This window comes from Engystomops pustulosus, chromosome 4 (assembly GCF_040894005.1).
Source record: "Engystomops pustulosus chromosome 4, aEngPut4.maternal, whole genome shotgun sequence".
In the NCBI taxonomy this organism is placed as follows: Eukaryota; Metazoa; Chordata; class Amphibia; order Anura; family Leptodactylidae; genus Engystomops; species Engystomops pustulosus.
In genome coordinates, this window is record NC_092414.1 from 13357292 (window position 1) to 13378876 (window position 21585).

Below are 21585 nucleotides of genomic sequence, written 5' to 3' on the forward strand. Positions count from 1 at the left end.
TCCGATGTGTTCTGAGTAATCAGCAATTTTTTCTAAATTCCTGCAAATACTGGGGAAAAAAAAAAGGAAAAACAATGATTTAAACGTCTGTCAAATGGACGGCGAAGTGGATGAGACTGAACGTCCCGCTGGCTCTGGCTCAAAGACAAATGATGCAGAGTCCTCATTAAGAGCCCATTAATATTGCATGGCGGGCGGATGAGAGTGAGTCAGCGCCAATAAACACAGGATACCGTTACAATGAGACAAAAACATCTGACTTTCCCAAACGTTTGCCGACCGCACCGGTGTGCCGTATGTAACCTTCGAGGCGATCTCTACCGAAGTCACCATATATACATAGTCTCTGAGGGTCACTGTCAGGTTCTGGGTCTGTGGACCCTCTGGGCCACCATGAGAGGTGGCACTACCCGACACCTGGGACCGGAGTCTAAGTGGCACCTGGACTTCACCAGAGCCCGCCGCAAAGCGGGAAGGTCTTGCTGCGGCAGGGTGCCACAGGTGCAACTAGACCGTAGTAGCAACTGAGGTCAAGGTACCTTAGCGGAAGACAGACTTGTGGTCGGGTTCAGGCACAGGGTCAGGGCAGGCGGCAGAAACGCAGGGTCAAGTCCAATCCGCGGTCAGTAACGGGAGGTCCAGGCAGATGGGAAGGGGAACACAGAAACACAGGGCGCAGGAACGCAGGAGCAGGAACACAGGAACCCAGGTACATGGGAACTCAGGAGCAGGAAGACACAGGAACGCCGGAACACAGGAACGCAGGGACACGGGAACTCAGGAGCAGGAAGACACAGGAACGCAGGGACACGGGAACTCAGGAGCAGGAAGACACAGGAACGCCGGAACACAGGAACGCAGGGACACGGGAACTCAGGAGCAGGAACACACAGGAACGCAGGAAGACACAGAAACGCTGGAACACAGGAACGCAGGGACACGGGAACTCAGGAGCAGGAAGACACAGGAACGCAGGGACACGGGAACTCAGGAGCAGGAAGACACAGGAACGCAGGGACACGGGAACTCAGGAGCAGGAAGACACAGGAACGCCAAAACACAGGAACGCAGGGACACGGGAACTCAGGAGCAGGAAGACACAGAAACGCAGGAATATCGCGGGGGAGCTTTCACAAAGGCATAGGCACAAAGATCCAGCAGGGAAGGAAGGGAGGTGCTAGTTAATAAGGTGGAGGTGTTCAGCCAGTGCACCAATCAGTAGTGCGCCGGCCTTTTAAACTTCTGACAGGTGCCGGGCGCGCGCCCTAGGAGGCGGGGACTCGTGCGTACGGCAGTCCGCTGGGGAGCAGGAGCCGGGTCAGATGAGTCCAGCGCTGTGGCTGGAGCGGGGGCACACAGAGGGAAACATGGGAGCAACCATCACAGTCACGTTCCTACATAGGGTCCATGATTATCTCTCTTATTCTCCTCACCCATTCAATTATTTTATAAGGCTTAAAAATTCTGGTTGCCTAGCGACACACAACTTCCTGTCTGGGCGACCACCATTCCGGTCCATGTAGTTCTATCTTTCGGTCAATAGACTGCCTCCTCTTCGATGAACCCGCTTGCCAAATTTTTCAAGACTGTCCCCAATTTTCAGACAGATTTGGCTTTTAAAAGAGGTGTGGTTTATAAAAATATAATTATAATTTAGATTTTGGGGGGTGGGACTTAAAGGCCAGAATTCTAGTGATATGTTGGTAAGGAGATAGTAAGAGGGAACTTTACATGAATTTATAAAAATGCTATAATTTGTGATTTGTGATCTTTGGGGCATTCTGGAATGTTTTACTTTCTATTTTTAAATATTTTTATCACATTTTTTTCTTTCCTTTTCTACTTATTGTCAGTTTTTTTTTAAATTACCATTTTCCCTAGATTTTTATTCTTTACGTTTCTGTTTTATACGATTTCTATTTTATATATATATTATTTTTCATTTCTGGTATGCTTCACATTTTTTTTCTTCCCATTTTCTAGTTCACTTCTGCAACTTGCTTGTTTTTTTATTTTTCCTAGATTTTCATTCTTTTTATTTTATTTTTTATTTTAGAATTGTTCTAAAAAATTGGGGCTCATTTACTAAGGGGCTGTCGGACGCACTTTCGTCGGGTTTTCCGAATATTTCTCTTTTGCCCTGAATTGCCCCGGGTTTTTGGCGCACGCGATCGGATTGTGGCACATCGGCGCCGGCTTGCATGCAACAGAAATCGGGGGACGTGGCCATCGGACAACCGGACGGATTCGGACAAACAGCGCAATTTAAAAAAGCATTTGTGTCGCAAGATCAAGCACTCACATGCACCGGGAAGAAGAAGGTGAACTCCGGCGGACCTCGGCGCATAAGCAACAGATGCAGGAAATTGGACGCACGATCTTAGTGAATCGCGGCAGACCTGAATCCTAGTCGGACAACGCACGGCGGGGATTACGACGGGACCAGTAAGTGAATCTGCCCCAATGTCTGGTATGTTTTCCTTTTTTTCTTTTCTAGTTCACTTCTGTTATTTTTGGGGGTTTTTATTAGCATTTTTATATATTTATTGTTTTTGAATTTCTCCTTTTTGTGCTTTTTATAATTAGTTAAATTTTGTTTTTTGTTTTTTTACTTTTTCCTATTTTTGTTTTTGCTCTATTTTATCATCTTCTTATGCTTTTTGTGACTCTTCCCTCTGACAAGCAGAGAGATGACGATGATGTGATATCCCCTCTAGGTGGAGGGGTCTGACAGTCTCTCAGAATGTAACTTTATTTCATCTTTCTCCCGGACGGACGTGTCTTCAATCCGTCTCCTTTCTGTATGTTCTTCCTAACGAGTGCTCGGAGGTAGCTCTCTGTTTTCGGCTCTGCTCCTGCCCGGAGAACCGTCCTGTCATTCGTGATGAATATAACCGGCCTCATCCCTGGAGGCAGCTCATCCCGCTCCACAGCTGAACTCTACTCATATTTACATATTAATGGAAATTTTTCATTAACTCCGGTCATCTCCGGTCAGCTTTTTCCAAAAAACGAATTTTTAAAAATTGGGGGTTTATAGACTACGATCCAAAACCATTTGGGGTCACCTGGACATATCAGCACTGCTGGGTCCATAAACGTATAAAACATTCAAGACGGGAAAAATCTACTTACAGGTGGGCGTCATTTTATATGTCACATGTCAAGCTGTTACATTTTTTAAAAAAAATTCTACGGAAAAGATCAAAAATTCCCACGTTTTTAATATAAGGGAACATAACTGGTGGCCACATGTGACTTTCCAGGGCAACGACTGTCATAAGAGGCTTGGGTGATGATTGGGTGAGAGTGATCACATGGTCAGAATACCCGACAAAACGGTAATTATGGAAAAAATAGGGAATAACACTGAAGATATGGTGCTATCCATTTTTGAATTTTGCTTAAAGTAAATCTATCACCAGGATGAGGGATTGTAAACCAAGTAGACTTACATTGCCGGTGTGTGTCCCCGCTGGCAGGATCCCTTTTTCTTTTAGCTTTTTATGCCCTTCTACAAAAAAGGCTGTAAAAATTATGCAGATGAGCCTGAGGGGCTCCAGGTTCCATTAACATCTACGCATCCCAGTGCCCCTAAGGCTCATTTGCATATGTTTTAAAGCCTTTTTTCGTAAAAACTAGGGCATAAGAAACTAAAAGAAGAATGGATCCTAAGAGAGGGGGCAGACAGCATCATGTAAGTGTGCTTGGTTTACTATCCTTCATCCTGGTGGTAGATTTCCTTTAAAGGAGTTTTCGTGGAAGGTTTCGTAGAAGGTTTGAGCCAGGTTTTGGCAACTCTGACTTAGCCAACAGAATTTGTTTCGGCCAAAGTGACCTTCTTGGACCATGGAACAGAACTTCTGGAGGTGCGGGGCTTCTTACTTCAGAACATGTCCCACCCCTCAGGATCGCGGGGGAGGAGTTTTGTATAAAAGTGAAGGTTCCTCTGGGGTATAATAACCCACTATATTCCTGTTACCTGAATTGCCCCCTTAAAGGGGTGTCCCGAAGTAAAAATATAACAACACGACTCTCATCTACTGTATAGGATCCTGCTGTCCAGATAACCACCTAGATCTTCACATCTAAGCGTTGTCCCATGGTTGTGTGACCTTCTCTTCAGTCAAATACCCTCCTTCCAGTAATGGTCCCTTGCCTTGGACCTCCTTCGAAGTCCCGTTGATTGAAATGGGAATTTTTGTAATTCTTCATTACTCCTGGAGGTGGCACTGCAGCGAAATGTAATACTTACTAGCAGATCTCCCTGATTATTGATCATCTCATCATCTATGACTCACCTCAAGAACTCAACCTCAAAAACCAGCCATACATGGAGTTTCTTCTACGTCTTTGACGTTACAGGCCAAAGGCCAGAGGCCGCACTACTGTAAGATCCTAATGTCTTGCTCTCATAGAGGTGTGTGTGAGCCCTAGACATGGCTGACCTCTAGTGTCAGGTCACATGGGGCCGTGTCAGAACCTGGTAGTAGTGCATCGTCAGGCTTTGGGCCTGTAACTTCAAACTACGATATCCGGAAGTAAGATATTAGACAACAGGTCCTGACGACAGAAATTTGGGGATTCCAGTCAGACCGCATGCCACTCCCACTTTTTTGTGTGCCACACCCCCTTTTCTCTGAAACAAGACTCTTAGGCCCAGTTTCTGGCCCAGGAGCTTCTAGTAAAACCTGAAGAGCTGAAGAAGTTCTCCGGTAGCACATGGGCCCCCACCCCTCTGTGTAAGAATGGGGGGGTCCCTATTACTAGAATGGAATAGGGGCCTATTACTAATCTGATCTTGGGAAAGCTGAGTGCATTGACTGTATACCTGGAAAAGAAGGAGTTAAGAGGCCCGATATCAATATAATGTGCTTTATAACATGTTCAAGTTGCCTGTTAGAAGAACGTTCCGAACATAGATCCTCTCGCGTTTCGCCAGCCCGGCCCACTTCCCCATGTTTCCATAGAGACGGCGCCTGGATCCTTTAACATTGGTGACATTAATAATCAGGTTGTTAAATACACACAAAGAAGGGGCTGAGTAAAAATTGCGCGCCTGTCAGGGGAGGACCACCCCTCGGGAAGAATAACAGGGGAGTCAGAGCGGCTCCAAATATCTGGAGAACATGTGATGCCTCCTCTTCCCATATCTGACCACTGCTACCTGGGAGGTCATACATGGCCTATCCCTAGGTTATAGCTTAACCGTTGTACTAAGTGCCCCCACTAGGGGCTACCTAGAGGTCAAACATGGCATTTCCCCAGGTTATAGCCTAACCGTTGTACTAAGTGCTCCCACTAGGGGCTACCTAGAGGTCAAACATGGCATTTCCCTAGGTTATAGCTTAACCATTGTACTAAGTGCCCCCACTAGGGGCTACCAAGAGGTCATACATGGCATATACCTAGGTTATAGCCTAACCGTTGTACTAAGTGCTCCCACTAGGGGCTACCTAGAGGTCAAACATGGCATATCCCTAGGTTATAGCTTAACCGTTGTACTAAGTGCCCCCACTAGGGGCTACCAAGAGGTCATACATGGCATATACCTAGGTTATAGCCTAACCGTTGTACTAAGTGCTCCCACTAGGGGCTACCTAGAGGTCAAACATGGCATTTCCCTAGGTTATAGCTTAACCATTGTACTAAGTGCCCCCACTAGGGGCTACCAAGAGGTCATACATGGCATATACCTAGGTTATAGCCTAACCGTTGTACTAAGTGCTCCCACTAGGGGCTACCTAGAGGTCAAACATGGCATATCCCTAGGTTATAGCTTAACCGTTGTACTAAGTGCCCCCACTAGGGGCTACCTAGAGGTCAAACATGGCATATCCCTAGGTTATAGCTTAACCGTTGTACTAAGTGCCCCCACTAGGGGCTACCAAGAGGTCATACATGGCATATACCTAGGTTATAGCCTAACCGTTGTACTAAGTGCCCCCACTAGGGGCTACCAAGAGGTCATACATGGCATATACCTAGGTTATAGCTTAACCGTTGTACTAAGTGCCCCCACTAGGGGCTACCAAGAGGTCATACATGGCATATACCTAGGTTATAGCCTAACCGTTGTACTAAGTGCTCCCACTAGGGGCTACCTAGAGGTCAAACATGGCATTTCCCTAGGTTATAGCTTAACCATTGTACTAAGTGCCCCCACTAGGGGCTACCAAGAGGTCATACATGGCATATACCTAGGTTATAGCTTAACCGTTGTACTAAGTGCCCCCACTAGGGGCTACCAAGAGGTTAAACATGGCATATCCCTAGGTTATAGCTTAACTGTTGTACTAAGTGCCCCCATTAGGGGCTACCTGGGAGGTCATATATGGCATATCCCTTAGTTATAGCTTAACAGTAACACTAAGTGCCCCCCAATAGCCAAAGGAGAGGCCATACATGGCATATACCTTGGATATAGCCTAAATGTTGTACTAATTGCCCCCATTAGTGGCTACCTGGGAGGTCATACATACTATGTAAGGCAATCCCCCCCACCCCCCCCCGAAAGTGGCCACTGAATGTTTCCCCCACTGACCCCATAAGGGTATGTTAAAATTGGACCAATATGTTACAGCTAAATTGTTGAAGTTTAGATCCATGTAAAAATGGATGGAACTGGGCACCTTAGTAGTTATATGTAGGAGTCCTCACACTGCTGTGCTCAGCCCCTCCCCTCCAAACAGCTATCGTAGATTATTTTACTCCAACTGGAGGGGGTGGGGGTTGTACATCAGCTCAATGCAGAGCGCTAAGAGCACAGCAGTGTGATGATGGAAGCTATAAAACTAAATTATGAGCTTCAATAATAGTGTGAGGACACGACCCCAGTACAATCCTGGAATGTAAATCCATATTTCACAGTTCTGCTGCTACTAACACCATACACATGATTACACATCTCTTCAGGGTCAATACCTAGAACTGCCTGCTGAGAGCACAGAGCAAAGCAGTGTGAGGACACCTCCAGTACAATCCTGGAACATAAATCCATATATCACAGTTCTGCTGCTACTAACACCATACACAAAGGTCTGATTACACATCTTCATTAACAATATCACACTGGCTGCAGAGAGCACAGCAGTGTGAAGACACGACCCCAGTATAATCATGGCATATAAATCCATATTTCACAGTTCTGCTGCTACTAACACCATACACAAAGGTCTGATTACACATCTCTCCAGGGGAAATACCTAGAGATAGCAAAGAGCCTAGCAGTGTGAGGACACCTCCAGTACAATCATGGAACATAAATCCATATATTACAGTTCTGCTGCTACTAACAACATACACAAAGGTCTGCCATGGCTGCAAAGAGAAAAGAGCACAGCAGTGTGACGACACCCCCAGTACAATTCTGGATTCATACTTTACCGTCCTGCTGCTACTAACAATTACTCATCTCCCCATGGACAATACCTGCAGAGAGCACAGCAGTGTGAGGACGCATCCCCAGTAACAATACATATTTCTCACTCCTTCTGCTACTAACAACATACACAGAGGTCTGATTACTCATCTTTCCAGGGATAATACATAACACTGACTGTAGAGAGCACAGAGCACAGCAGTGTGAGGACGCATCCCCTGAAACAATCCATACTTCACAGTCCTGCTGCTACTAACAACATACACAAAGGTCTGATTACTCATCTCTCCTGGGACAATACATAGCACTGACTGCAGAGAGCTAAGAGCACAGCAGTGTGAGGATGAATCCCCAGAAACAATCCATATTTCAGAGTCCTGCTGCTACTAACAACATACACAGAGGTCTGATTACACATCTCTCCAAGGACAATACCTAACACTGACTGCAGAGAGCACAGAGCACAGCAGTGTGAGGACGCATCCCCAGAAACAATCCATATTTCACAGTCCTGCTGCTACTAAAAACATACACAGAGGTCTGATTACACCTCTCTCCACGGACAATACCTAACACTGGCACGTTTGCATGGTCATATCAACTAGATAATGAAATGTAGGACCCCAGCAGCACAGAGGATTTCAGAAAAATGATAGTAGTGTCTATAGGGAAAGCAGTGATGGTGACAGTCAGGAGGGGACTGGGGCGCAGAGGGATTAGGGGAAGGAACACACTGGGGGAGATTCATCAGAAGTCTCTTAGTGCGGAACTGTTCTAGTTGCTTATGTCAACCAATCAGAGCTCAGCTTTCATTTTCCCACAGCTGTTTATAAAATGAAAGCTGAGCTCTGATTGGTTTCCATGGGCAACTAGAACAGTTTTACCTCAGAAACTTGATGATAAATCTCCCCCACTGGGTTTCACAAGCAGCACAGAGGATTTCAGCCTCACTATTAATGGCGCAGAGCGCGCCAGCTATTCGCGTATAGATACCAACGCGGTTTATAGAGAATTGCAGGGATAGTTCCCTTCCGAGAAACCAGATGTCTGAGAAAAGGGAACCGGGCCCAGGATGATGATGGACGTCTCCAGAGCTGTCTGCGCTGACACATTGAGACGCACGAGCGCCTGGGAGGCAGCTGTCACTGCCGTCTCTTCGTGACTCAGTGCTGACAGCTGCACTCACTTGTTAGGCGGCGGTCTCGGGCGAGAGAGTGGGGTCTCTTGTGACATCTACATAGAAGATCTCTCCCAACCCCCCCCCTCCTCCTATCCTTCACTGTCACCAGAACCTGAGGGAATGGCGCCATCATAATCGACGACATCATCTAAGACCCGGTGATGTCATGTACGTAGGGTTGTCACATTTAACGACATCTCGATTGACTCACTTTGCCAATGACGTCATGAGGTATTAAGTGATGTCACTAAACGTGACCGCTCTAGTTCCTGACATACTGTCGTGACATCAGCATCAACTTTGATATCCATTGGTTTACAAGCCGATGACATCACTGGGTATTATGTCATTGACGGTAAAATCTCGACTTTATTTACACGTCGTGAGGTAAGTGATATCACAGTCAATGACGTCAGCTAAGACCCAGTGATGTCATCGGCATGTAACAGCATTTGAGTAAACGGAACTGACAAAGTTGATGATGTCACCTGGCACATGGTGATGTCATTGGGCTTCTAAAGTGGACAGATCTGTGATGACATCAATAACTGATATCGCCAGAGTCAAAGTTACTGTCCACGAAATCACGAGGTGATGTCACCAGTAAGGAAGAGGACAAAGTCAATTACATCATCTAAGACCTGGTGATGTCACCGGCTCGTGAGCGAATGGAGTTGTCAAAATGGATGATATCTCCGGGCACATGTTGATGTCATCGGTATGTGAGTGACTGGAGCGACCACAGTCGATGACATCATCTAAGACCTGGTGAAGTCGCCAGCATGTGAGTAAACGGAGTTGTGAAAGTTGATGACATCACCCAACACCTAGTGATGTAATGCAAGTAAATGGACGTATCACTGTCAACGGAATCACCGAAGACCTGGTGATTTCACCAAAATATAAGTGAGGGACATCATCTTAGACCAAGTGATGTCACCAGCGTGTGAGTAACTGGATCCATTGCAGTTGATGATGTCAGCTGATGCCTAGTGATGTCACCAGCATGTGAGTGACTGGATCCATTACAGTTGATGATGTCACCTGAGACCTAGTGATGTCACCAGCGTGTAAGTGAATGTAGATCCATTGCAGTTGATGATGTCACCTGAGACCTAGTGATGTCACCAGCGTGTAAGTGACTGGATCCATTACAGTTGATGATGTCACCTGAGACCTAGTGATGTCACCAGCGTATAAGTGAAAGTAGATCCATTACAGTTGATGATGTCACCTGAGATCTAGTGATGTCACCAGCGTATGAGTGAAAGTAGATCCATTACAGTTGATGATGTCACCTGAGACCAAGTGATGTCACCAGCGTGTAAGTGAATGGATCCATTACAGTTGATGATGTCACCTGAGGCCTAGTGATGTCACCAGCGTGTAGGTGAATGGAGCGATTAAAGTTGATGATGTCACCTGAGACCTAGTGATGTCACCAGCGTGTAAGTGAATGGAGCCATAGAATTTCATGATGTCACCTAAGTCCTTATGATGTCACCACACCACCATGTAAGTGAATAGAGATGCCACAATTGATGACGTCACCTAATACCTGGTGATGTCACCAACATTTAAGTTCATAGAGCTGTCACGGTCGATGACATCACTTATCACCGGGTGATGTCACCGCCATCTGTTTACTGTTCCCCTCATTTGTGTTGAATTTGCCTGACACAAAATTTCACCTACAAACTAAACAACGTCCTTCCCACCAGACAGCGCCGGCGGACTGCACCAGGGTCGGAGCCTTTCTTCAAAGCGGTGACATCACAGAGCGGGAAGCTCAGCTGTCATTGCCCTGAGCTCTCTTCCGGCAGCTGTGACATTCCCACCATTCCGGGGTCACCGGAGAGTGACAGCTGCTGGATCAGTATAGATACAGGGCCCGAGCCCGGAGCACATTGCTGCCTCCGCCGTATCCGGACACCACATCTCAGTGACACAGTGTGGACCTGGGACAATGCGAAAATATTCGCCCACGTAATCCCCTAATGACAGATTGTACACGGAGATTCTCCAAAAAAAAAAAAATTAAGGAAAAAACAGTAAAAGATTTTAACATTCTAGCCTAATAGTTTTGAAGGTTTATGGCAACTCCAGTAGCGGCTCCCTGTCTCCAGTGTTTTTGGTTCCTTCGGTTCCAAAGTTCTGATACAACATTCGTGGTGAACATGACCTTCGGGCTAACCTCCTGACCTCCCCCCTCCCCCCCCCCGTGGTCACATGTACAATGAACTTATCCTCAGCACATTCCGTCTGATAGGTACAGAGAACATCCGAGATAGAGAGCCGCTCCTGGAGATGCATAGAACCCTCCATTCTTTTCCAAAAATTCCATGTAAATAAAAATGTGGATTTCTTTTTTCAAATAAAATCTACATATTACATTTTATACCACAAAATCAAACAACAGATCGACAAAAAAAAAAAATTCTGACATTCAGATGCCGAATTATCAAGTATTCTGAACTATCAAATATTGTGGATTTTAAATCAGCCATGTAAACAGTTGATCTGTTCTAGAAATTTCCATGACTTTCCAATTCCTCTCATAACACTACACAGTACTGTGCTGCTCTATGTCAGATTTTCTGGATTAGCAGATGTCAAATTCAGTTTATGCTATATTCCCATTGGCACAATGCTGGACCCCGTGTAAAATTGACACCACTCTTTTTAAAGTGGACCTTTCACTACCTCACACGCATGGAGATGAACATACGATAATGTAGGGGCAGCTTCAATGATTCAGGAGGAATTTGAATTTTCTTTCCAGCCCAAACAGTTTCTGAGATATCAGTCACAGTATCTGATCATTTTAATCCTCTCCACTGTCAGAGAGGAGGTGCTGGAGCAGAGAAGGGGGCAAGTGTTATGCTAATCTCAGTGACGACAATAATGTAGGGGCAGCTTTAATGATTAGGCAGGAATTCAAATTTTCATTCTAGCCCACACGGTTTCTGAGATATCAGTCGTAGTATCTGACCATTTTAATCCTCTCCACTGTCAGAGAGGAGGTGCTGGAGCAGAGAAGGAGGCAAGTGTTATGCTAATCTCAGTGACATCAATAATGTAGGGGCAGCTTTAATGATTAGGCAGGAATTCAAATTTTCATTCTAGCCCACACGGTTTCTGAGATATCAGTCGTAGTATCTGACCATTTTAATCCTCTCCAATGTCAGAGAGGAGGTGCTAGAGCTGAGAAGGGGGAATGTGTTATGCTAATCTCAGTGTCTCAGTGTTTATAACAGTACACACCTTCTGCTCCAGCACCTTCTCTCTGACAGTGGAGAGGATTATAACGGTCAGATACTGGGACTGATATCTCAGAAACCGTGGGGGCTAGAAAGAAAATTAAAAATGCCTCTGAATCTATGAAGCAGCCCCCACAGAATGCTATGTTCATCTCCATGTGTATGAGGTGGTGAAAGGTCCTCCATTATGGCATCCATCAATTAGACTGAAAAAATGTTTTCAAAAGAAATTGCATAAGACTGTCAACGAGGAGTCAGACCTACGTTACTAACACTATTCTTTAAATGATACAATTTTAAGATAAAAAAAAATCCAAAACATAAAATAAAAATCTTTAAATAAATGTTTTTTTTTAAAATTGGCTTGCGGAAGTTTGTACCCATACCCATATTAGCTCTTTTTGGTTGGGTATAGTCATTGTTTGATATAATATTAGTTAACATAAAAATAACTAATAAATAAAGAAAACAAAAAGAAAATTTTATCCTGAAGATGAAAAAATAAAATAAAAATTATAAAAACAATTCATGGTATTTTTTAAAAAAAAATTATGTTGAGGTAGTTCACGTGACTCCCATTTAGGTTCAAAATATATTTTCTACGATCAATATAATGTTAGTGAACAAAAAAAAAAAACTTAATCCTACCGTATTTTTCGGACTACAAGGCGCACCAGATTATAAGGCGCACCATCAATAAATGCCTGTTAAAACATCTTATATAAGGCGCAAAGGACTATAAGGCGCACCAGACTATAAGGATGAATGACCAGCAGGTGGCAGGCCTGTGCACAGTTCAAGGGAGCTGTTGTCTGTCAGTACGGTTCATATATAAGGCGCACTAGACTGTAAGGCACACCTGATTATAAGGATGAATGACCAGCAGGTGGCAGACCTGAGCACAGTTCAAGGCGGGTGTTGTCTGTCAGTACGGTTCATATATAAGGCGCACTAGACTATAAGGCGCACCTGATTATAAGGATGAATGACCAGCAGGTGGCAGACCTGAGCACAGTTCAAGGCGGGTGTTGTCTGTCAGTACGGTTCATATATAAGGCGCACTGGACTATAAGGCGCACCTTTGATTTCTGAGAAAATCAAAGGATTTTTTGTGCGCATTATAGTCCAAAAAATATGGGTACAATAAAAAACAAACATATACAGAAAAACCAATAGGAAAAAAGAAGCCACAATAACAAAAATGTACCGTAAACCTAAGAGAAAATAAAGATAGATAGATAGATATGAGATAGATAGATATGAGATAGATAGATAGATAGATAGATAGATAGATAGATAGATATGAGATAGATAGATAGATATGAGATAGATAGCTAGATATGAGATAGATAGATAGATAGATAGATAGATATGAGATAGATAGATAGATATGAGATAGATAGATAGATATGAGATAGATAGCTAGATATGAGATAGATAGATAGATAGATATGAGATAGATAGATAGATAGATATGAGATAGGAGATAGATAGATAGATAGATAGATAGATATGAGATAGATAGATATGAGATAGATAGATATGGATATGAGATAGATAGATAGATAGATAGATAGGAGATAGATAGATATGGATATGAGATAGATAGATAGATAGATAGATAGATAGATAGATAGATATGAGATAGATATGAGATAGATAGATAGATAGATATGAGACAGATAGATATGAGATAGATAGATATGAGATAGATAGATAGGAGATAGATATGAGATAGATATGAGATAGATAGATAGATATGAGATAGATAGATATGAGATAGATAGATAGATAGATATGAGATAGATAGATAGGAGATAGATAGATATGAGATAGATAGATAGATAGATAGATAGATAGATAGATAGATAGATAGATAGATAGGAGATAGATAGATAGATAGATAGATATGAGATAGATAGATATGAGATAGATATGAGATAGATATGAGATAGATAGATATGAGATAGATAGATAGATATGAGATAGATAGATATGAGATAGATAGATAGGAGATATGAGATAGATATGAGATAGATAGATAGATAGATATGAGACAGATAGATATGAGATAGATAGATATGAGATAGATAGATAGGAGATAGATATGAGATAGATATGAGATAGATAGATAGATATGAGATAGATAGATATGAGATAGATAGATAGATATGAGATAGATAGATAGGAGATAGATAGATAGATAGATAGATAGATAGATAGATAGATAGATATGAGATAGATAGATAGATAGATAGATATGAGATAGATAGATAGATAGATAGATAGATATGAGATAGATAGATAGATATGAGATAGATAGATATGAGATAGATAGATAGATATGAGATAGATAGATAGATAGATAGATAGATAGATAGAAAAAATTATGCAAAAAAAAAAAGAAACCAAGACAGTAATATAAACCTTCAATAAATAAATGTACCAAAAAAAAATTGAGTAATTTTTTTTTAAATTTTGTCCCAATAATTTTTCCCAGCAGACCCGCATACAATTCACAAACTAGTGCCAGTCCCATTAGAGGATACAGTCATATGTTCACATCACGTGATCGACGGTAACGTCACCCCGATCCTAGATTACAAAGTGCAAAACTTTTTTTTTTTTTTGGAATATTTTATTATTAATAATTTTTTTTTTTAAATATCTATGGTAAGCTCAGTGATGCAACGCCCCCCCCCCCCCACACACACAGATGTAATAATATCCTCCTGGTCCAGTAAAAAAACTCCAGACACCTCAGATGTAAACGAACACCCACACACCCACTTCAGCAGACTGCACTTCTTAGGGGGGGGGGGGTGACTTTATGTAGCATTAAATCATTACTTAAATTTCTAAAAAAAAATAAAAAATTTTGATTTCCAATTGGAGATACAATTATTGGGAATTTTTTTTTTCGAATTTTTTGAATAATAACGTCCCCTCCCCCCCCCCCCCAGGTCCTCAGTAACTTGTCCCCAGACTCACCAGTCTTCCCAGGATGACGCGCTTCCAGAAAAACTCTGCCTAAATCTGAAGGACGGGTTGCGCCAATTCTTTTTGAAGAAGGGCTCCATGTTTTTTTTTTTCGGATGAGACGTGGACCCTCCGGCAGGAGCTGTGGCCGGCTCTGTTCTCCCTGACACAATGCCCGGGCTTAGCCACTTTCACAGTGTAGGAGACAAATCCCTGACAGCTGATGGCACGGGGGTGGGGGGGGACAGCACCCAAGGCTGGGCGACGAGCCGCAGCACAGACAGATCCCTGGCCGGAACAAAAAAAAAATCATGTCCTTCTGGAGTTTCGAATAAATTATGACCATAATAGATTAAAAAAAAAAAAAAAAAAATCAAAAATGGTAAATTTTTAATTTGGTTATTGAAACGGCCAAAAAAAGAAGGATATGGAGTCGGGAATTTATCACTAAAGCTTTGCCGGCCGACCCCACGTAGTCCTGATATCCAGGCCCTAGTCCTGCTGACCACCTGACCTCTAGGGGCAGTGAGAGTCCACCGAATCGGTGAAGAACCAAAAAAAACAAAAAAAAGATTCCGACACCAAAGTCCTAACGGATTGGCGGTTAGTGTCCCAAATCCTCCTGACAGGTTCCCTCTGATAACTTTTGCCTAATCCAGAATTATTACGTAAGGTCAACAGATTTCAAAAGGGGGGGTAACCAGACGATTCTCCAGAATTACATAGGCCCACCGGCGGGGGGGGGGGGTGCCCCTTAACCACATCAATCAATATGGAGCCAATGATGGGGTAAACATGGACCCGTTGTGGTTCATTTACCTACATACACCTTAAAGGGAATGTGTTACCAGTGTTGAGTATGCAATACTACAGATGGTGCTAGGTTTTGGTCAAGGAGAGCTGCCCTATTGTGTTGTAGGACTGCGAAAGTCCTCCCACTGCTGTGCTCTTAGCTCTCTGCATTAGGTGTCTTCCCACTGCTGTGCTCTTAGCTCTCTGCATTAGGTGTCCTCCCACTGCTGTGCGCTTAGCTCTCTGCATTAGGTGTCCTCCCACTGCTGTGCTCTTAGCTCTCTGCATTAGGTGTCCTCCCACTGCTGTGCTCTTAGCTCTCTGCATTAGGTGTCCTCCCACTGCTGTGCTCTTATCTCTCTGCATTAGGTGTCCTCCCACTGCTGTGCTCTTAGCTCTCTGCATTAGGTGTCCTCCCACTGCTGTGCTCTTAGCTCTCTGCATTAGGTGTCCTCCCACTGCTGTGCTCTTAGCTCTCTGCATTAGGTGTCCTCCCACTGCTGTGCTCTTAGCTCTCTGCATTAAGTGTCCTCCCACTGCTGTGCTCTTAGCTCTCTACATTGAGTGTCCTCCCACTGCTGTGCCCTTAGCTCTCTGCATTGAGTGTCCTCCCACTGCTGTGCGCTTAGCTCTCTGCATTAGGTGTCCTCCCACTGCTGTGCTCTTAGCTCTCTGCATTAGGTGTCCTCCCACTGCTGTGCTCTTAGCTCTCTGCATTAGGTGTCCTCCCACTGCTGTGCTCTTAGCTCTCTGCATTAAGTGTCCTCCCACTGCTGTGCTCTTAGCTCTCTACATTGAGTGTCCTCCCACTGCTGTGCCCTTAGCTCTCTGCATTGAGTGTCCTCCCACTGCTGTGCGCTTAGCTCTCTGCATTAGGTGTCCTCCCACTGCTGTGCTCTTAGATCTCTACATTGAGTGTCCTCCCACTGCTGTGCTCTTATCTCTCTGCATTAGGTGTCCTCCCACTGCTGTGCTCTTAGCTCTCTGCATTAGGTGTCCTCCCACTGCTGTGCTCTTAGCTCTTTGCATTAGGTGTCCTCCCACTGCTGTGTTCTCAGCTCTCTGCATTAGGTGCCCTTCCACTGATGTGCTCTTAGCTCTCTACATTAGGTGTCCTCCTGCTGCTGTGCTCTTAGCTCTCTGCATTAGGTGTCCTCCCACTGCTGTGCTCTTAGCTCTCTGCATTAGGTGTCCTCCTACTGCTGTGCTCTCAGCTCTCTGCATTAGGTGTCCTCCTACTGCTGTGCTCTCAGCTCTCTGCATTAGGTGCCCTTCCACTGATGTGCTCTTAGCTCTCTACATTAGGTGTCCTCCTACTGCTGTGCTCTCAGCTCTCTGCATTAGGTGTCCTCCCACTGCTGTGCTCTCAGCTCTCTGCATTAGGTGTCCTCCTACTGCTGTGCTCTCAGCTCTCTGCATTAGGCGTCCTCCCACTGCTGTGCTCTCAGCTCTCTGCATTAGGTGTCCTCCTACTGCTGTGCTCTCAGCTCTCTGCATTAGGTGTCCTCCCACTGCTGTGCTCTTAGCTCTTTGCATTAGGTGTCCTCCCACTGCTGTGCTCTTAGCTCTCTGCATTAGGTGTCCTCCCACTGCTGTGCTCTTAGCTCTCTGCATTAGGAGTCCTCCCACTGCTGTGCTCTTAGCTCTCTGCATTAGGTGTCCTCCCACTGATGTGCTCTTAGCTCTCTGCATTAGGCGTCCTCCCACTGCTGTGCTCTCAGCTCTCTGCATTAGGTGTCCTCCTACTGCTGTGCTCTCAGCTCTCTGCATTAGGTGTCCTCCCACTGCTGTGCTCTTAGCTCTTTGCATTAGGTGTCCTCCCACTGCTGTGCTCTTAGCTCTCTGCATTAGGTGTCCTCCCACTGCTGTGCTCTTAGATCTTTGCATTAGGCGTCCTCCCACTGCTGTGCTCTTAGCTATTTGCATTAGGTGTCCTCCTACTGCTGTGCTCTTAGCTCTCTGCATTAGGAGTCCTCCCACTGCTGTGCCCTTAGCTCTCTGCATTAGGAGTCCTCCCACTGATGTACCCTTAGCTCTCTGCATTAGGTGTCCTCCCACTGCTGTGCTCTTAGCTCTCTGCATTAGGTGTCCTCCCACTGCTGTGCGCTTAGCTCTCTGCATTAGGTGTCCTCCCACTGCTGTGCTCTTAGCTCTTGCATTAGGTGTCCTCCCACTGCTGTGCTCTTAGCTCTCTGCATTAGGTGTCCTCCCACTGCTGTGCCCTTAGCTCTCTGCATTAGGTGTCCTCCCACTGCTGTGCCCTTAGCTCTCTGCATTAGGTGTCCTCCCACTCTTGTGCTCTTAGCTCTTTGCATTAGGTGTCCTCCCACTGCTGTGCTCTTAGGTCTCTGCATTAGGTGTCCTCGCACTGCTGTGCTCCTAGCTCTCTGTATTGAGTATCCATCCCACTGTTATGCTCTTAGCTCTCTGAACTGAGTGTCCTCTCACTGCTGTGCTCCTAGCTCTCCCCATTAGGTATCCTCCCACTGCTGTGCTCTTAGCTCTCTGCATTTAGGTGTCCTCCCACTGCTGTGCTCTTAGATCTCTACATTGAGTGTCCTCCCACTGCTGTGCTCTTATCTCTCTGCATTAGGTGTCCTCCCACTGCTGTGCTCTTAGCTCTCTGCATTAGGTGTCCTCCCACTGCTGTGCTCTTAGGTCTCTGCATTAGGTGTCCTCGCACTGCTGTGCTCCTAGCTCTCTGCATTGAGTATCCATCCCACTGTTATGCTCTTAGCTCTCTGAACGGAGTGTCCTCTCACTGCTGTGCTCCTAGCTCTCCCCATTAGGTATCCTCCCACTGCTGTGCCCTTAGCTCTCTGCATTCACCTGCTCTCCAGCATCTCCACCCTGCTTTGAGTTAAAATTGTAGCAGGTTTCTATTTGAAAACTAATGCAGAAGGGAGGGGCTCTGCTAGCCCAATGCAGAGAGCTCACAGCACAGCAGTGTGAGGATATGCCCCCAGAATCTACAATCTTACAATATAAATCCATATTTCGCAGTTCTGCTGCTACTAAAAACATGTACAAAAATAGGATTTCAAACCTAACAGTGGGTGCAGAAAGCACAAAGAGCACAGCAGTGTGAGGACATGCCCGTAGTAGAATTCTACATTATAAATCCATATTTCACAGTTCTGCTTCTACTAACTACATATACAAGGGGATGATTATACATCTCTCCGGAGACAATACCTAACTCTTGCTGCAAAGAGCACAGAGCACAGCAGTGTTAGGACATGCCCGTAGTAGGATTCTACAATATAAATCCATATTTCACAGTTCTGCTTCTACTAACTACATACACAAGGGTATGATTATACATCTCTCCAGGGACAATGGCTAATTCTTGCTGCAAAGAGTACTGAGCACAGAGCACAGCTGTGTGAGGACATGCCTGTAGAATAATTCAATAATATAAATCCACATTTCACAGTTCTGCTACTACTAACTACATACACAAGGGTATGATTATACATCTCTCCAAGGACAATGCCTAACTCTTGCTGCAAAGAGCACAGAGCACAGCAGTGTGAGATCAGTAGAGTCCTGGAATAGCACTGGCTGTCTGATTCCTATTAAATTGGCCCAAGCCACAGCATCTACAAAATTTTACTCTGGCCCCCAGTAAGGTCGTCACATAGTTATGGAAAACTGTGAAACCAAAAACTCTGGAGGACTCTGCGCCCCTACACTTTACAATCAGCCCATTGTTTTGAATGGACAGTGTGTAATACCTCATTCCTCCTGCGGGAGCGCTGTAGGGAAATGTCTTACTATATGGTTTGCCCACCGGTCATATTTGACAATTGTCCCAAGTTGTTAGAGCCAATCTCAACAAATTCAGCTTTTTCTGGCCCAAAAAATAGAAGGAACTTGACCCGAGTTGTCATTTTTAGGGTGTACTCGGGGTCGGGGGCGTAAAAAGACTCGAATTTACCTATGCAGATCATGGTAAGTGTGTGTAATCTGCTTCTAAGAATTGGTCAAAGTGGAGCAAACCATCTCCTGCGTAGAGAGGGTCTCCCTTATAATCAAGGGTTGGCCCTACGCTTCCCCCGCAGGTGAACTGTGGTATTACACATGACAATTTCTTTTTTTTTCCTGCTTTTTTTTTGGATATATTATAATTTATTCTCTAAAATATTTGTCAACGTTCCCGGCTGCCTCGTCAAAAAAAAAAAAAGGGGGTGGGGTTTATGCAAATTTCCATTAAAAAGGCCCTTTCTTCATTGATTCCAATGCACCAGGGGAGTAATATGTTATTTTTAGCCGTATTGGATTTTACATCTTCTCGTTGCGATTCCTGGAACTTGGCTTCGCATCACTGAAGCCATAAGGGCTCCTTAAATTTAGAAAGTCACGGCGAAAAAAAAAAAATCAATCGAGGTTTCCATGGCGACGGTAACTTTCTTATCAATCAACTGACAAAGAATAAGCAGAACCACGAAACGAAAACCAGAGGGGGGGGGGGCATCAACGAGGGGGGGGGGGGGGTGGACCCCAAAATGTGGCTTCTCTACAATGATACGACCCATTAATGTAAAGTGCTCGGAATCCAGACTAACAGAGTTCCGTCTGCTCTGATACATTGTAGCGAAGTCTCAGCACTGGAATGCTGCTCATATGTCCAAGGAAGATAGAAATCTGGAGACTGTAACAAACCCTCAGCTGTGAAAAATCAAAGCTAGGACCAACGCAGGAACAGCGACTTACAGGAGAGGTTTGCGCAAATCTTGCCCCTGCAATTGATAGGTCTGGGGGTTTGTATAATAGAAGGAGCTTGGTCTGGGGTCTGTATAATAGAAGGAGCTTGGTCTGGGGTCTGTATAATAGAAGGAGCTTGGTCTGGGGTCTGTATTATAGAAGGAGCTTGGTCTGGGGTCTGTATTATAGAAGGAGCTTGGTCTGGGGTCTGTATAATAGAAGGAGCTTGGTCTGGGGTCTGTATTATAGAAGGAGCTTGGTCTGGGGTCTGTATAATAGAAGGAGCTTGGTTTGGGGGTCTGTATTATAGAAGGAGCTTGGTCTGGGGGTCTGTATAATAGAAGGAGCTTGGTGTGGGGTCTGTATAATAGAAGGAGCTTGGTCTGGGGTCTGTATAATAGAAGGAGTTTGGTCTGGGGTCTGTATAATAGAAGGAGCTTGGTCTGGGGTCTGTATAATAGAAGGAGCTTGGTCTGGGGTCTGTATAATAGAAGGATCTTGGTCTGGGGTCTGTATAATAGAAGGAGCTTGGTCTGGGGTCTGTATAATAGAAGGAGCTTGGTCTGGGGTCTGTATAATAGAAGGAGCTTGGTCTGGGGGTCTGTATAATAGAAGGAGCTTGGTCTGGGGTCTGTATAATAGAAGGAGCTTGGTCTGGGGTCTGTATAATAGGAGCTTGGTCTGGGGGTCTGTATAATAGAAGGAGCTTGGTCTGGGGGTCGGTATAATAGAAGGAGCTTGGTCTGGAGTCTGTATAATAGAAGGAGCTTGGTCTGGGGTCTGTATAATAGAAGGAGCTTGGTCTGGGGTCTGTATAATAGAAGGAGCTTGGTCTGGGGTCTGTATAATAGAAGGAGTTTGGTCTGGGGTCTGTATAATAGAAGGAGCTTGGTCTGGGGTCTGTATAATAGAAGGAGCTTGGTCTGGGGTCTGTATAATAGAAGGATCTTGGTCTGGGGTCTGTATAATAGAAGGAGCTTGGTCTGGGGTCTGTATAATAGAAGGAGCTTGGTCTGGGGTCTGTATAACAGAAGGAGCTTGGTCTGGGGTCTGTATAATAGAAGGAGCTTGGTCGGGGGTCTGTATAATAGAAGGAGCTTGGTCTGGGGTCTGTATAATAGAAGGAGCTTGGTCTGGGGTCTGTATAATAGAAGGAGCTTGGTCGGGGGTCTGTATAATAGAAGGAGCTTGGTCTGGGGTCTGTATAATAGAAGGAGCTTGGTCTGGGGTCTGTATAATAGAAGGAGCTTGGTCTGGGGTCTGTATAATAGAAGGAGCTTGGTCTG

General features: G+C 44.8%; 1 protein-coding gene across 4 annotated transcripts in view; it reads right to left on the reverse strand.

Moving 5' to 3' along the window:
• The window catches only part of DGKI (diacylglycerol kinase iota), a 223620-nt gene that overhangs the window by 145462 nt on the left and 56573 nt on the right, over positions 1-21585 (reverse strand). The window contains exon 1 of one of the 4 annotated variants that reach the window (XM_072145183.1): positions 14813-14931. The exons of the other annotated variants lie outside the window; for them this stretch is intronic. Coding sequence (XP_072001284.1) covers positions 14813-14901 — 89 coding nt within the window. The 5' untranslated portion in view covers positions 14902-14931. Of the gene's footprint in view, positions 1-14812; positions 14932-21585 lie in introns of those variants that run through there. 4 annotated transcript variants of the gene reach the window in all.